Here is an 18,390-nt window from a genome sequence, read left to right as displayed (position 1 = left end):
AGAATAAGGCTTTGTCATATTGATGTGTACCACCTGTGTTAGTTTACGTCAGTCGTGTGTTTTAATAACATAATTCACATCATTAATTTGAGAGACTATTTCATACAGTCCATTGAATTTCGCCTGAAGTGGATTCGTCAACATTGGAGATAAGGCAAGCACATTATCCCTCACCTTGTATTTTCTTTTGTTTTGGTCCGCTTATCAAACCAACACTTCATTTTGTTTTGAGAAATCTTCAAGTTTTGTCTTGCCAGATGACAGGCTTGGTATAGTTTATTTTTGAACTTCAAAACATAGTCTAACAAGTTAACATGTACATCCCCATCAATCCACTGTTCCTTTAAAAAGGTCAAAGGTCCCCTCACTCTATGACCAAATACAAGTTCAAATGGACTAAAGCCCAGTGACTCCTGTACCAACTCTCTTAAGCCTGATTTATACTTGTGCGTAAAGTGTACGCCATAGGCATCACGTACCCTACGCCGTACCCACGGTGTAGGCACCACGTACCCTACGCCGTACCCTCGCTGTACCCTACGCCGTTGGGTGACGTGCACCTCCTCTAAAAAGTAACTCACGCGTCGCAGCGATGCAGACCGCAACAACTGTGATTGGTCCGCTTGGTAGCATCGCATTTCCTCCTACACATTTCTGGTTGCTTTTCTCCGCTATGTCTGTACACTGATGCGAAATAAATGGTTGGAGACAATAAACCAAATCGTCAAATCTACCTGCCGACATGGGAAAATATTTGAAATGCATTTCCTCGTCCATGTCTCTCACGAAGAAGCTCAACAGTGTCAGAGAAACCCCACCGTCAACTTGCGTTTTGGTGGTGAAGTGTATAGCGATGCAGACACAACTACGCATGCTCGCTACGGCGTAGGGCTACACAAAAATTAAATCGGGCCTACGGTGTAGGATATGGCATATCCCGAACGCACAAGTATAAATCAGCCTTTAGCATGAACAAAAGCAAATGTATTCCTTCATCCCAGTCTTTTCCATTTTCAACACAGTATGTCTTAATCATTGTTTTGACAGTAGAATTAAATCTTTCTAAAGCCCCTTGTGATTCCAGATGGTACACAGACGATGTAATTTGTGTCGCTCCCAGTTCATAAACTAGCTGCTGGAATAATCCAGATGTAAAATTACTTCCTTGATCAGACTGGATTTCTTAAGGCAAACCAAATAAAGTAAAAAACTTGTTAGAGCCTTCGCCAGTTTTAGCTTTAATATTTCTGAGAGGTATTGCCTCTGAGAATCTGGATGCAGTACACATAATAGCAAATACTGATGGACAGCTTTAGTCTTTGGCAATGGGCCAACACAATCCACTATAACTTTGGAAAAGGGTTCTCCGAATGCAGGTATAGGCCGGAGTGGGGTCACTGGGGTGACCTGATTAGGTTTACCCACAACTTGACAAGTGTGACAGGTTCTGCAAAAGGTCACAACATCTTTCCTCAAATTAGGCCAGTAAAATTCCTTTATAATCCTGTTTACAGTTTTATTCACTCCATAATGGCCACCTAAGGGCATACTGTGGGCCAAAGTTAAAATTTCAGTCCTATGAACTTTAGGAACTACAATTTGGTGAACAATTGCCCATTCCTCACTCGCAGGTATAGCAGGTGGCCTCCACTTCCTCATTAACACTCCATCCTTGAGATAGTACCCTACTGACATTTTCTTAATCTCATCATCTGAGAGAAATGTTTCTTATAAAGCTTCAATCTCAGGGTCTCGGTTCTGTTCTGCTATAAAATTCTTCCTAGACAGGGATAAATCTTTCCCATCAGACTTACTACCTGAATCCTGTTGAAACAATGAAGGCTGAAAGGTCCCTGACAAGTCATCATAACCTGAATCCTGGTCAACCTGATTTTGGCTATCATGGGTATCAGAATCATGCTGCACAGAACCGTCTGCATTGGCAGACTTTTTAGCCATACTTCGAGTTACTGCGATAAATGTTAAAATCCATCTGTGGGTCATCAGTGGTTGGCTTAGTTGTCAACTACACTGCAGGAACAACTTTACCATCTGCCAGGTCATTCCCTGACAGCAAAGTAACATCTTCCACTGGTAAACTGGAGCATAATCCAATCTTAACAGGTCCTGAAACAAACCCTGACTGTAAAGTTACCTTCTGCAATGGCACAGAAACAATGCTGCCCCCAATGCCTTTAATAAGATTTTCCTCACCAGTGTCAGTCTCATCACTGAACTAATATAAGTGACTGAGAAGTCCCAGTATCTCGAAGAATTTTCACTGGTACCGGTGTTGACCCTTCCATTACTAATACAAACCCATCTGACATAAAATGATCGAATCCCTTCTTGATTCAGTCAGACCTCTCAGTCCTTAACTGAGCCTCAGCAGAAAGTTCAGAACCCTGTGGGTTTATAGGTGCTTCAACATACTGATCACAGGCATGTGGGACTGCCTCCTTTTCCTTTTTCTTCTTCAGGACAGAACAATTAGCCATCATATGACCAGCTTTCTTACAATAGTAACAAGGAAGACCAGAATATTTCTCCTTCAACTGCTTCCCTTCATCCTTAGTCTCGTCACTAGTCCCAGCTTTAATTTCTGGTTTACCCTGGTTATCCCTGCTACTCTTTTGGAAGCTCTTATTCTGGGTGAACTTAACCTTTTGAGTTAAAGCAAACTTATCTGCTAATCTAGCAGACTCCTGCAAAGTGGCAGCATCCTTTTCATTTAATTACATCTTTATGTCATCAGGGACGCACATTTTGAATTTTTCAATTAAAACCAACTCTTTCAAGCTGTTAAAATCATCATTTACATTTTTATAAGTGCACCAGCGGTCAAAACACACAAACTTCTCATAAGCAAATTCCATATTAGTCCAGTTCACAGATTTCCTCAAATTTCTAAACTTTTGCCTGTATGCTTCTGGGACCAACTCGTAAGCTTTGAGCACAGCCTGTTTCACCATGTCATAATCAGCTGCTTCATCAACTGTCAAAGCAGAATAGGCTTGCTGAGCATTCCCCTTAATTACTCTTTGTAAGAGAATAGGTCAACCCTCTTTTGGCCATTTTAAACCCTGAGCAACCTTCTCAAAATGCTGAAAGTATTTATCAACCTCTGCCTCGTCAAATGGAGGCACCAATTTAACTTCCCGACTGGCCTCAAACTTATCACCAGAGTCTAACGCTAGACCCCTTTGCTGCAATCTCTCTATCTTTTCCAGTTCAAACAGCCTCTGTCTTTCTGCTTCCTTCCAGTTTTTCTGCCTCTTCTCTCTGTTTTCCTGCCTCTCCAGCCTCAACCTGCCTCTGCCTTTCCACAGCCTCCATCTTTAATTTTGCTAACTTGTACGGGAGCCCAAGCTCACTAGGTTTACTTTCAGGAAACACCTCCAACTCCTCCACTTTAAACACACCCTCAGATACATAATGTTCAGCTATTATCCTCTGCATCTGAGACCTCCTCATTGTTGATTTCACCTTAGCAAGTTTTAATCTTTTAGCAATACTCAACAACTCAATCCTTCTGGTGTCCTTTAATGCCTCAGAGGTTGGCGCTTCCAGACATCTATCAACATCCATTGCTGCTGATTTTCCACACACAAATAAATCAAAAGGGATTTCTCCAATGAAATCGGTAATTAATCAATAGGCCTCCAAATCTTTTCCTATATCGGATGCAGGCCCCAATTTTGTCCCTGTAACGCTTTAGAAATGAGTCCGAAACAAAAGTTAACAGTGTTATGTGTATATATGTGGGTAAATATAACTCCCAAACTATTGAGCTCAGGGGAAACAAGGCTTGGAGTCTTGAGATGGTAAACTATGAAAGTTCAGTTCAACCACAGAATAGTTGAGGAGAGAGAGATATTTGTAATCCAGGGTAAATGTCGAGAGAAGGCAATAACGTTGAATTCCACAGCATCCATGGTGGTAAAACGAGAGAACAGTCGCTGTAGATTTTATCTGTCGTCGTTCCAAATCCACATACAAATTATCACCAAAAGTGACTTTTCACAAGGGGTATCGTCTTCAAGTGAATTTCCACACCACACCCAGGCAAGGGTTAACACATAAGTGGTCTTCACAGGATACCCCAAATCTGATCCACTCCTATGGATCAAACGAGGTGACAACCACATATTCAACGTATGCTGAATCGATAATTAACCCACCCTTGTGGGCATAGGAAAGTTTGAAACAGTGACCCTTGGCCACTGGTTCCCTTGTTCCGATCCTTCCATTTTTCCTCCTTCATCTCTGTCTGACTCTGAGTGTCTGTGTCCTCGGTTAAAACTAAACAAGCTGTGAGCGATGTAAACAAGATGTAAGTCAGACTGATTCGTCTTCTTAATCTCTCTCTCTCTCTCTCAAAATGACAGTCCACAGCAAACGAAATCTAGGGATTCATAACAATGGCCGTTCCCCATTGTGAACTGACTGGTGTGCCAGCAGTTTGGATGACTGAGTGAATCCTTTCCCACATTCTGAGCTAGTGAATGGCTTCTCCCCAGTGTGAACTCGCTGATGACTCTGTAGGTTAGATGACTGAGTGAATCCCTTCCCACAGACTGAGCAGGTGAACGGCTTCTCCCCAGTGTGAATTCGCTGGTGTCTCTGTAGGGTAGATGATCGAGCGAATCTGTTCCCACATTCTGAGCAGGTGAATGGCTTCTCCCCAGTGTGAACTCGCTGATGAATCTGTAGGTCGGATGACCAAGTGAATCTCTTTCCACAGACTGAGCAGGTGAATGGCTTCTCCCCAGTGTGAACTCGCTGATGACTCTGTAGGTGAGATGACTCAGTGAATCTCTTCCCACATTCTGAGCAGGTGAACGGCTTCTCTCCAGTGTGGACTCGCTGGTGTCTCTGTAGGGTGGAAGAGTGAGTGAATCTCTTCTCACAGACTGAGCAGGTGAATGGCCACTCCCCAGTGTGAACTGACCGGTGTGCCAGTAGTTGGGATGACTGAGTGAATCCTTTCCCACAATCTGAGCAGGTGAACGGCTTTTCCCCAGTGTGAACTTGCTGATGACTGTGTAGGTGGGATGACCGAGTGAATCCCTTCCCGCAGTCTGAGCAGGTGAACGGCTTCTCCCCAGTGTGAACTCGCTGATGACTCTGCAGGGTGGATGACAGTGTGAATCCCTTCCCACAGACTGAGCAGGTGAACGGCTTCTCCCCAGTGTGAACTCGCTGATGACTCTGTAGGTTGGATGACTGAGTGAATCCCTTCCCGCAGACTGAGCAGGTGAATGGCTTCTCTCCAGTGTGAACTCGCTGATGTACCAGTAGGTTGGATGACTCAGTGAATCTCTTCCCACAGACTGAGCAAGCGAACGGCTTCTCCCCAGTGTGAACTCGATGGTGCCTCTGTAGGTCGGATGACCAAGTGAATCTCTTCCCACATTCCGAGCAGGTGAATGGCTTCTTCCCAGTGTGAATTCGCTGGTGTGTCAGTAGGTGAGATGACAATGTGAATCCTTTCCCACAGACTGAACAGGTGAACGGCCGCTCCCTGGTGTGAACTTGCTGGTGTGCCATTTGTTCAGATGACCGAGTAAATCCTTCCCCACAAATTCAGCAGATAACCAACCTCTGCCCAGAGTGAACTGACTGGTGTGACCACAGGTGGGAAGACCGACAGAATCCTTTCTCACACACTGAATAGTTGAATGACCTTGCCCAGTGTGAACTTGCTGATGTACCTTCAATTGAGATGACCGAGTGAATCCCTCCCCACTGTCTGACCAGGAAGGATGGTCAATTGAATCCCTTGCTCCACTTCTTAAATATCTAGACAGAGACAGCAAAACTGGTGTGCCGTGTTTGAGATTCCTGGAGACAAATTCCTTCTTATTTTTAACCTGTAAAAAGATTTACAAAATCCATCAATGGATGTAGGACAACATTTCAGATGAGATTACTTGAGTTACCAAGGTTTGATCTGGTATCACACTGTTACAGTGAGGTTCAACCCAAGTTGGAGAGATAAATCATCTTCTGACTGGGCACAGTGCTGGTATCTGGAGTGACCATCAATTCCCTGATGCTCTTCCTGTCTCTATAAGAATGGGGCATTTCTGCCATCTCCAATTTGTGACTTGGCTCAGTTTGACTCTCTCCATTGGTATTATTCCCTGGTCCTGCTGAGCAGCATGGGTGCCTGGCCCCATCACATCTGAAACACTCTCACACAAATTGTCTTTCTTGACGTGCAGCGAGGATTTTCTTTTATGTATTATTAACTTAAAGTGCCACAGTTTTAAGTTTTAATGCCATATAAAAAATTCCTGCTGAGATGAATGGTTGGTCCACACAGCTGTGAAAAGGACTTAGATTGAATTTTTGTATTATTTCAGGTTCTTGTCACAGTCACAGAAAACGACAACACAGAAACAGGCCCTTTTGTTTGTGCTGAACTATCTAAACTGCCCACTCCCATACCCCTACCATCCAGGTACCTAAGCAAACCTCTTAAATGTTGAAATTGAGCTTGCTTGCACCACTTGTGCTGGCTGCTCATTCCACACCCGGATGACCGTCTGTGTGAAGAAGTTTCCCCTCATGTTCCCCTTAACGTTTTACCTTTCACCCTTAACCCATGGTCTCTGGTTGTAGTCCCACCCCATCTCAGTGGAGAAAGTCAGCTTGCTTTTACCCTATCTATGCCTCCCTATCACAATCAAATCTCCCCTCAGTCTTCCATATTCCAAGGAAAATTCCTGACCTGTTCAATCTTTCCTAACAACCCAAGTCCTCCAGACCTGGCGACATCCTTGTGAATTTTCTCTGAACTCTTTCAACCTCTTTTACAACTTTCTTGTAGGTAGGTGACCAAAACTGTACACAATACTCCAAAGTAGGCCTCACAAATGTCTTCTACAAGTCAACATAACGTCCATCTATTGTTGTCAGTACTTTGGTTCATGAAGGCCAATGGGCCAAAATCTTTCTTTCCATCCCATCTATGACACCACCTTCAATAGACAATCGACAATAGGTGAGGGATCATCCACAATCAATACCCCGTTCCTGCCTTCTCCCAATATCCCTTGACTCCGCTATCATTAAGAGCTCTATCTAACTCTTTCTTGAAAGCATCCAGAGAATTGGCCTCGAGGCAGAGCATTTCACTGACCCACAACCCTCTGGGTGAAAAAGTTTTTCCTCAACTCTGTTCTAAGTGGCCTACCCTTTATTCTCAAATTGTGGCCTCTGATTCTGTACTTCCCCAACATCAGTGAATTAAAGACTTGTATTCCCAGATCCCTTTCTTCTGCAAAACTCCTCAGAGCCCTACCAGTCACTGTGAAAGACCTACCTTGATAGGTCCTACCAAAGTGCAACACCTCACACTTGTCTGCATTAAATTCCATTTTCCATTTCTCAAACCATTTTCTCAGCTGCTCCAGATCGCACTGCACGTCATGATATTCTTCCTCGCTGTTCACTACACCACCAATCTTGGTGTCATCCACAAATTTGCTGATCCAGTTAACCACACTATCATCCAGATTACTGATACAGATGACAAACAACAACAGATCCAGCACTGATCCCTGTGGCAAACCACTAGTCACAGGCCTCCAGTCAGAGAGGCAACCATCTGCTACCACACTCTGGTTTCTCCCGAAGACAGTGTCTCATCCAATTTACTATCTCATCTTGAATGCTGAGCGACTGAACCTTCTTGACCAACCTCCCATATGAGACTTTGTCAAGTGCCTTGCTAAAGTCCATGTGGACAACATCCACTGCCTTGCCTTCATCCACTTTCCTGATAACTTCCTCGAGAGATTCTGTAAGATTGGTTGGACATTACCTACCGTGCACAAAGCCATGCTGCCTATCCTTAATCAATCCACATCTATCCAAGTACCTACAGAAAATATCTGGTTCCTGCACACACGTTCCAATAACTTTCCCACTGCTGATGTCAGGCTCACCAATGTACAATTTCTTAGTTTATTTTTAGAGCCCTTCTTGAACAGCAGAACAACATCGGCTGTCCTCCAATCCTCCAGTACCTCACCTGTCACTAAGGATGACTTAAATATCTGTGCTTGGGCCCCAACAATTTCTGCACTTGTCTTCCGCAGGGTCCCAGGGAACAACTTGTCAGGCCCTGGGGATTTATCCACGTTAATTTGCCTTAAGATAGCAAACACCTCCACCTCTGTAATCTGTACAGGGTCCATGAAGTTGATACTGCTTTGCCTCACTGCTATAGACTCTGTGTCCATCTCCAGAGTAAATACGAATGCAGAAAAGATCTCCCCCATCTATTTTGTCTCCTCATATGGATTACTGTTCTGATCTTGCAGAGGATTAATTTTTTCCCTTGCAATCTTTTCACTCTTAACATATCTGCAGAATCCATGAGGATTCTCCTTCACCTTGTCTGCTGGGGCAACCTCATGCCTTCTGTCTTTCATAAGTGTTTACTTGAATTTCCTGTATCTCATAATTACCCATTTGTTCCAATCTGCCTGTACCTGGTATGTACCTCCTTTTTATTGGTCTGGGAGGTGAAAGCCAAAGGGGTGATAGAGCTGCATGGTGCGAGGTGGGGGTAGGAGAGGGTTAAACTAAAGCTGCAGGGGCAATGGGAGCCTGAATAACAGAACAGAGAGGGGAGGGGTTGTGGAGACAGATGTTGTTCAGATCTCAGACAAATTCAGGAATGAAAAAGTTGAGCATGGTGCAGTGAATATGCTGAGCCCTGTATATTTCAATACAAGGAGCATCGTAGGAAAGGCAGATGTGATCAGGGCTTGGATCAACATCTGGAATTATGACACAAGGATCTGGCAACTGTGGACTGGGGCAGGCTCTTTATTGCAAAGGCGTGCTTGGTAATTTGAGGTCTTCAAAGCAAAGTTCTCAAAATACAAAACGGGTATGTGCTTGTCAGAATAAAAGGTAAAGATAGAAACTGTAGGGAACCTTGGTTTGCAAGAGATATTGAGACCCTGGTGAAGCACAAAATGGAGTTGCAGAACAGGGATAGGCAGGTAGGTTCTTATGGAGTATAAGAAATGCAAGATAACACAGAAGAAATAAATCAGGATGGCTAAAAGAAAGCATGAGATTCCCCTCGCAAAAAGATAAAGGATAATCCTCGGGGATTCTGGAGATAGATGAAAAACAAAAGGATTGCAAGGCACAAAGTTGGTCCTCTGGAAGACCGGAATGGCAATCCATGTCTGGAACCAAAGCAGATGGGGGAGATCTCAAATATTTTTTTTCCAATTCATTTACTCTGGAGATGGACACAGGGTCAATGAGAGTGTGGAAAAGCAGCATTAAAATCATGGACCCTGTATAGATTAAAGAAGAGGAGGTGTTTGCTATCCTGAGGCAGATTAGGGTGGATAAATCTCCAGGGCATGACAAGGTGCTCCCTCAGACCCTACGGGAGGCAAGTGCAGAAATTGTCAGGGCCCTAGCATAGATAACTAAATCATCCTTAGTGACAGGGGAGTTATCAGATGATTGTGAGATAGCCAAAGTTATTTCGCTGTTCAATATAGAACATGGAAATCTACAGCATATTCCAGGCCATTCAGCCCACAATGTTGTGCCAACCATGAAACTTACACTGGAAACTGCCTAGAATTTCCCTAGCACATAGACCTCTATTTTTCTAAGTTCCATGTACCTATCTAAGAGGCTGTTAAAAGACCCTCTTGTATCTGCCTCAACCACCTCTGCTGGCAGTGCATTCCACACAACCACCACTCTCTGTGTAAAAAAAACTTACCACTGACATCCCCTCGGTACATATTTCCAAGCACCTTAAAACTATGCCCCTCGTGTTAGCCATTTCAGCCCTGGAAAAAACCTCTGGCTATCCACACGATTAATGCCCCTCATCATCTTATACATCTAAAAAAGGCTCCAAGCATAAACAAGGAAATTATACATTGCTTTGAGGATTTGTTGGAAGTATACAGAAGTAGGAAGGTATAGGTAGGGTAAATGCAAGCAGTTTTTTTTCAACTGATGTTGGGTGGGATGACAACCAGAGGTCATGGGTAAGTGACTTCCCCATTTATACAATACAATACAGGCCCTTCAGCCCATAATGCTGTGCCGAACATTACTTACTTTAGAAATTCCCTAGAGTTCCCCATAGCCCTCTATTTTTCTATGCACCATGTACCTATCCAGGAGCCTCTTAAGACCCTATTGTATCCGGCTTCATCACAGTGGCCGGCAGCCCATTCCACGCACTCACCACTCTGTGTAAAAAACTTACCTCTTGTGGTGATATCACGTGTCAGGACGTGACTGGACAGAGTTCCTAGCTTGCACAGAAATGAAGAATGATCGAGAAGCATGGCAGTGTAAAACATGTTTTTTTTTTGCTGTTGAATAAAAGTTCAATTCTGCAGAATATGGTTTGTGATTAGTAACCCACGGTACGTATAAAGAACACAACATCCTGAGATCTCCTTCGTACCTGCTTCCAAGCACCTTAAAACTGTGCCCTCTCTGCAGATTTTCTCTTGTTTGTGACTGGAGGCAGAACAAAGGTGATTTTCACAACAGCTGATGTAAAAGATTTTGTTCCCTTTCTCCGAGTTCCCGATCCTTGCATTTAGACAGCTGGAGCTCAGCTCTGTCTGAGAGACCCATCGGTTCCCATTCCCTCATCAGCCGGAAGCTCCCCGGGGCCCGTGTACGGATGGTGGGGCTGAGAGAGAGGGAAGAGAACAGGGCTGTCCCGGGATTGCGGGTCACGGTGTCTGGAGTCACAGCAATTTTCCCGAAATTCCCGCCCGCCCGGAGAGAATCGGCTGGAGATCAGTCCTTACCCGCGGTCGAAATCCTGGGCCTTTTGTATACAGCGCGCATGCGTCACATTCGGGAAGGTCACAACCTTGACGCCTGCGCATTCGGTCGGGGCTTCAGCGCCGGCGAAATTTGTAACTCAGGGTTTTATGGGTAATCACAGTGCCATTAGCAGTTTCAGCAAGCGCCGGTTCCATGTCCATAACTCAAGTCTTTTTTGTGTGTATGGAAAATTCAGCAGCTGGTTTAAAGCAGAAAGCGGCTCCCATTAAAAAAAGTACTCAATATCAACGTGTATCTAATGTCGCAGTACAATACTCTTACAAATGTAGATATAAAACACAAGAGATTCTGCAGTTGCTGGAAATACAGAGACACACACACGCAATGCTGGAGGAACTCTGCAGTTCAGGCAGCAACTAAGCAGAGGAGTACACAGTCTAGGCACGCTGAAGGAGCTCGTCCTAAATATTGTCTATTTCTTTCTTTCTACATTTGTTACCTGATCTGTTGATTTCCACCAGTAATTTGCAGAAATTAACCACCTTTTTTTCGATCAACCAGTTTCCAAATGTTTCTGATCTTTCATTTGTTGCCACATCGTGTTGGTCTCATTCCTCTTCTTCCTCGTAAACTCTAGACCCCGTAGTTCTCTGGAGCCCCAACGCCCTGACTCAGACTGACAACTCTTTGGTTTCTGACTCTGCTCCATCGAAGATTCACTCGCTAGTTTGCTGTCAGACTTTAGAGGTGCATTGCAACAACCCAGCTGTCTGAAGCACAGTCCTTTGAAATTAGTGAAAATGACCCCAAACGTTGAAAAGAACAGGGAAGAACGAGTTTAACCAACTTTATCCAGAGCCCCGGGGAACGTCAAAACAACAGTGAGCTCATCGTCTTATTCAGCCTGGGGAAAATCATGCAGGTGTATAAGATAATGATAGGCATTCGTCGTGTTGGTAGTCAGAAGCTTTTCCCAGGGCTGAAACGGCTAACATGAGGGGGCATAGGTTTAAGGCACTTGGAAGTAGGTAATTTTAAATTTTTTTTTAAATAAATAGTGGTGAGTGTGTGGAATGCACAGCCAGCGACAGTGGTAGAGGCGGATACAATAGGGTCTTTTAAAAGGCTCTTTGATAGTACATGGAGCTTAGGAAAATTGAGGGTTATGCTGTAGTGAAATTCTAGGCAGGCTCTGAACGAAGTTTCATGGTCGGGACAACACTGTGGGCCTGAGGGCCTGTAATGTGCTGTAGATTTCTATGATTCTATGAAACTCAAGGGAAATCTGCTATCCCACGGAGTGGGGACCAGTTACAACCTGTTATCACAGAGAGAGTGAGAGGATAATGGCAGGGATAGATTTTGATATACTGACATGGAACAGAAACATGGGCAGGGACCAGATGGGCCGAGTGGCCTCTCTAGTGTACATTGTGAGTGTGGTAGAGACAGTAAGGACGTGAGACACGGGATTTGATATAGAACTGATTTATCTTTCACAGATCCACAATATTGAACATCAGTCTAGTTTAAGGCTAACATCAGTAGAACAGACTCCTCCAACGCTCAGTGACCAGGGTTCAGTCCTGGGTGCGATGAGCAGCCGCAAGAACTGCAGATTCTGACAGTAACAGTCCCTCATGAACCTGCAGCTGCCGTCAGTCACCGTGATGGTTAAACATTTAACACGGAGCTAATTTGACCTTCCTCCCTGATGTGAAGTTGCTGGTGTTGCAGCTGCTGGGATGATTGAGTAAAACTCTTTGCTCACTCCGGGCAGAAATGTGGCCTCTATTTATTGTGAACTCACCGGAGCATCACAAGGTGGGGTAACTGAATGAGTCTCTTCGCACACACGGAGCAGGTGAGCGGCCGTTTCCCAGGGCGAAGCTGTTGGTGTATCTGGGATGTCCCACTGAATCCCTTCCAAAATGAGAGCCAGTGAATGACATCACACTGCTATCAACGTCATGGCAATGTATCCAATCAGATCACGGACATGGACACGTGACCGGGCTCTCCTTGTAGCGAGTGGGGCGCCGTCTTCTCCAGCATCTCCATCTCCACATTCAAGGATCGGCGACATTCAAGCGCTGGTGAACTGACAGAAACAGCGGGACTAACGTGCTGTTGTGTTTGAGATTCCCATACACAAATCCTTTGACTTTTCTACACTGTTAAAAGTTTACAAAGCACATCAGTGGGTGAAGGACAACATTTCAACTCAGATAATTTAGTCTTCATTGTGACCTCTGATAAAACAGCTCAAAACAATTCGGAGGAACAACGCCTCATCTTCTAACTGGCCACCGTTCAGGCATTCCTGCACAATATCAAACTCTCCGCAAAGCAAAGAAAAAAAAGACCATCAAACACCAAATGTGCAGTGAGAAAAATATCGAGCAAACAACTACAGTGCACGAGCGTGCACGGCCACGAGACAGTCGTCACTGTTGTCTCGGTTCAGCGCAGAGACGAGTAAACTGGAGAAGGGTTCAGGGGAGCGAGGGAGTGACGGACGCGCTGACGTGTGTCGGGAGGGGAGGGGATGACGGAGAGCGGGAACTGTATAGGGGAGTGAGGGGTGGTCGGAAACAGCGTGGGCGGAGGGGAGGATGGGGATGACGGAGACGGCGGTGGGCTTGTAGGGATGAGAGGATGCGACAGACACGATAAAGTGTGTAGCGGGTGGAGGGGTGACGGAGGCTCCGAACTGTAAACGGGAGAGAGGAGTTCACAGAGACGGTTTGCGGCGTAGGGGAGGTAGGGGTGCCGGATATGAGGGGGGTGGGGGTGGTGTTGTGGAGCCGGGTGGTGGATATGGGAAGTAGTGTAAGTGTAGGAGTGGTAGCGAAGGAATTCCAGCATCTCAGCCCCCCCCCCCCCCCCCCGCTCAAGAGGTCGATATCTTCCACCTTGAATTGTTTGTTCCGCTTTGTGGAGACTCGCAGTGAAGGGAAACTACATGGGGCACCATTTTCTGGTTCCCCCCGTCTGGAGAGAGTCAGGACTCTACACTCTCTTACCAACATTTCTGCTTCGCTCTTCTTCCACCTCTCAACGAACATTGAATCATTTTTGAACATCTGAACGGGTTTCCCACGTTCCTCGATTATTTAAAAAAAAGACTCTCGTTCTGCGCTGCAGCGGGGTCCTTGTGTTTGGGAGAATTATTTTCCTCGCGTTGCCGCTTAGTGTTTTGTATTCCTTTGTCCAACCTGTTGTTTATGTCTCTGTGGAGGAATCTATCTCTTTCCCCCGCTCCTGTGTTGAGTCGTCACCGCTCACCGTGACAGAGTCCGCCATTTCTCCAGACCTGTCGCAAGCCTTGCCGGTGACCACAGTGACACTATCTGCCTTTCACCCTGCACTCATAAATTCCCTGCTGTGCGGAAACCTGCCCGTGTCTGAACTACACGCAGCATTTGGTACACCTGTATACCTGTGCGTTGATGCAAATAGCGAATCAGCCAATCATGCGGCAGCGTCTCAACACATAAGCATTGTGCAGATAAGATGACGAGGTTCAGTCCCTGTTGAGTCCAAACGTCAGACAAAGGAAGAAATGTGATAGAACTGACGTTGAACATGGGATAATTATTGCTGACAGACGGAATGGTTTGAGAATTTCCCAAGCGACTAATCTTCTGGGATTTTCACGCACATCAGTGAATCAAATAACCACACGTTGCCACAGCGGCGTGCGGAAGAGCATCCGTGAACACACAACACGTCGAGCCTTGTAGTGGATGGGCTGCAGCGGCAAAAGGCGGCACCGGCTTCCACTCCTGTACCTGACAACCCGGCCACTGAGTGGGTGTTTACTGAAGTAGCTTCAACTGCAGAGGAGTCAACAGGTTCACCACCTTATGGGAAATGTACTTCCCCCTCATCTCCGTCCTAAATCTAATTCCCGAATCTTGAGTCTGTGATCCCCAAGTGTAGTCTCACCCGCCAGTGGTAATGATTTCCCTGCCTCTGATTTACCCATCTCTCTTTCATTACTTGGTTCATTTCAGTCCGATACCCTCTCCTTCTTCTGAAGTACAGTCAGTTTACTCCCAGGAGACACATAGGCTTAACCCCGTCATCACTATAATCTATTCCTCGGTACTACCTCTAGAGCCAAACCAAATTCCGTGACATGATGTTGCAGGTCTACAAAACTATGGTTAGAATACATTTAGAGTATTGTGCTCAATCCTAAACGTCCAACATTGACCATAGCACTGTGCAGCACAGGAACCGGCCACTCGGCCCACAAAGTTGTGCCGACCAGCATGAGTGGAGCCACTGGAAAATGGGCTGAAAACTTTGCAGATGTGATTCAATGCAGGAAAGTGTAAGGTGTTGCGCTTTGGGAGCTCCAACCCCGGTAGGAATTACACAGTAAACGGTAGTGAATTGTGGCGTGCGGGGGAACAGAGAGATCTGGGAATACAGTCCCATAATCCCGAGATAGGGTCACAAAAAAGCTTACAACACCTTGGCCTTCATAAATCAAACTACTGAGTACAAGAATTGTGACGTTATATTGCAGTTGAATGTGACGTCAGTGAGGACAAACTTCTATTGTTTGTCGTTCTGATCAACAATCTACAGGAAATATGTGGATAATTTGAAAGATTACAGAGAAAATTTCAATGATGTTCCCAGGACTTTGGGATCTGCGTTATAGGGTAATATTCAATAGGTTGGGTCTTGCCCAAATGAGGCTTTACCACTTCAGGTTGGATGACTCTAGAGGAGATCATAGGTTAAGGGTAAAAGATGAAATACTTAAGGGTCAGAGGACAGGGAAGTTCACTCAGATGTCGGTGGGAGTGTGGAATGAGTTGTCTGGGGAAGTGGAGAACGTAGGTTCAATTGCAACATTCTGTAGCCACTTGGACAGCTACGTGGATTGGGGGGGGAGGGGTGGATAGTAGGAAAGACTCTTTTCCGGGTGCAGGCCGATGGGACTAGAGCAGGGAACAGGTCAGAACAGTTTGGAAGAAACAAGGTGTATGTTTATGTATGTTTTGTTCAATAAGTACAGCCCATCCCAAAGAATGCTCTCCAGTAATTTACATATCCTGACGTGAGGTGGGTCATTGTATTCCAATATTATTCATCCGGCTTCCTAAATAATATAATAACATTTATCCCTGGCTTTCTGGGATCTTGCTTGTGGCTAGAGAGAGGACAAATGTATTGCTGAAGTCCCCAGTAATGTCATCTACTCCATCTCACAATAATGTGCAGTGTAGCCCCCCAGGCTCTGGAAGGTTCTCGAACTTAATTCTCTTTAAGTCAGTGGACAAGACCTCCTTACTGGTGCGGTATTTACAGCAGGAAAAATACCCTTCAGCCCATGTGCCAAAGCGACCGAGATCTGCATTCGATTTAATTCCAGTTTCAGGGGGAATGGGTCAGACGCAGACAGACAGAACTAGTTTAGGTGCTCACCTGGTCGGCATGGAAGGGCTGTGTTGAAGGACCCGTGCCAATGTTGAAAGGGATGGATCTCTTCCGAGACATTGATTCTGTATCTTTCAATAGATGCTGCCTGACCTGCTAAGTTTCTTGAATTTTTTGCATCCCGTTCTGGTCAACATTCAGTCGAGAAGATGTCTTGTGCTGGGAGAATGCAGTGGAGGTTTACCGGGACTCTGGGATACGTGTCATGGGGTGAGATTGGATTGTGTTGAAGTCCAGTGTTAATGTGCAGAAGGATCCCAGGATCCAGTTCATCGCTCCCGGAAAGTGGCTGCATGGGACAATGAGATGGTAAAGAAGGCGTACGGTCTGTTTACTTTTAATAAGCGTGGCAGTGAGCCCCAATGTCAGGTAGCTGGGTTGCAGTTTACTAAATCTCTAGATGAACCGCATCTGGCATATTGCATTATATTACCGGGAAAATGTCGATGCTTTGGACAGTGAGTAGAAGAGGGTAAACATGACGCTGCCTGGATAAGGAGAGATTGAGCAATCGAGGGATATTTGCTCGGGAACAGTAGAGGCTGAGGAAGGCCACACCGAGGAGTATGGGTATATGAGAGTCGCAGACAGAGTGGATAGCCGCTTCCTTTTTTCCTTGAGGAAGAAATGTCTGATACCAGAGGGAATGTATTTAAGGTGAATGGGGGAAACAGCATCTCATTACAAACAACAGAAAATCTTCCGATGCTGGAAATCCAAGCAACGCACACAAATTGCTGCAGGGACTCAGCAGGCTCGGCAGCATCGATGAAAAATAAAAGTCCAGTCGACATTTCTGGTCGGGAACCTTACAGTCCTTTTTCGCAGCATTTATTTATTTGTTTGTTCATTTGTTTGTTTGTTTACTTATTTAAATTTAGTGTAATTTTGTATCATTTCCAACCACTCCTGTTGTAATAAAACAACTTATGTAAGCCAGTGATGTTAAACATGATTCAGAATGTTTAAAGGAGATGTTCTTTACGTTTTTTTTTTCATTCTCATCGTGGCGGGTGTCTGGAAGGATTGCCGAATGTGATGGTGGAGGCCGATTCCATGGAGGTTATCAGATACCACATGAATGCGTAAACATGGAAGGATGTGCACCTTGTGTAGGCAGAAGGAATGGCTGTAGTTAGTCATGAAATTGTCCGTTCGATTAGTTCAGAACAACGCAGTGAGCAGGAGGGCCTGTTCCCCTGCTGTACTTTTCCATGCAGGCGAGACCACAGCGGAGTAACTGTGCGCATTTCTGGTCGCCCGCCTCAGGGAGGACGTGTTTAATCTAGAAAGGCGCAGAAATGACTCACGAATTTGTTTGCTGGGACCGGAGGACTCGAATCAAAAGGAGACGGTACAGTGACTGTGCAATGATCCCAACACCGAGGGCGATGCAGCACCGATTATCCTCCCCGACCCTACCCTCAGATTCAATTGTAGGTGACGTTAATGGTGGCAAATGGCACAACTGGTCCATAATGGAAGCGGTGTGACGTAATTCACAAACACCGTCATTGAGTTGTTGTGCTCGCAATGAGAGGTGGTGCGTGACGTAATGACCAGAGTCTGAGGGGATTATTTTTAGGTTTCCTCATAATGGAAGTAAAGGCACACGAACGGGGCATGTTTTGTTCGCAAATCTTACGAGCTCGCAGTAAATGAGCTCTGATTCCAGAATCTGTACCCGCGCCTGCAGCCCACAGTACTGACAGCATAACTAAGGAAATGCATGTGAATTGCCTCCCCTCCCTCACCTCCAGCCACACAGTGACTGTGGGTAGAACTTACCAACAGGATGGGACACTCTAGTGGAGCTATATCAGCGGGAACCTGAACTCTCATTGTCCAGCTTCCCAGAACCGATGGCAACTTTAATCGTTTCCATTTGGTTGCCTCTCACTCTTCGAAGATCCAAGAGATAAATACCCATCCTGGCAAACTCTCCCCATAAAAGAGCCCCAATGTCCAAGCAACATCCTTAAATATCTTTTCTACATTCCTCCCGGTCTAACCACAGTCCGCTCTTTTTCACACACACACACACACACACACACACACGCACACACAGACAGACAGGCGCGCACATATATACACACACACACAAACACAATATCTCTCCTG

At 45.4% G+C, this 18,390-nt stretch overlaps 2 protein-coding genes across 2 annotated transcripts in view; one reads left to right on the top strand and one right to left on the bottom strand.

The window, feature by feature from the left end:
* Positions 1-18,390, top strand: part of LOC140208253 (NACHT, LRR and PYD domains-containing protein 3-like) — a 228,195-nt gene that overhangs the window by 183,354 nt on the left and 26,451 nt on the right.
* Positions 2,841-10,473, bottom strand: LOC140208289 (uncharacterized). The gene is made up of 2 exons (XM_072276874.1): positions 10,271-10,473; positions 2,841-5,873 (listed from the first exon to the last, which is right to left on the bottom strand). The coding sequence occupies exon 2, from the start codon at positions 5,548-5,550 to the stop codon at positions 4,414-4,416; it is 1,137 nt and encodes a 378-aa protein (XP_072132975.1). The 5' UTR covers positions 5,551-5,873; positions 10,271-10,473; the 3' UTR covers positions 2,841-4,413.

Source organism: Mobula birostris, chromosome 13, assembly GCF_030028105.1.
Source record: "Mobula birostris isolate sMobBir1 chromosome 13, sMobBir1.hap1, whole genome shotgun sequence".
NCBI lineage: Eukaryota > Metazoa > Chordata > Chondrichthyes > Myliobatiformes > Myliobatidae > Mobula > Mobula birostris.
The sequence above is the reverse complement of the archived record's forward strand: the minus strand, read 5'-3'. Positions and strand labels throughout refer to the sequence as shown.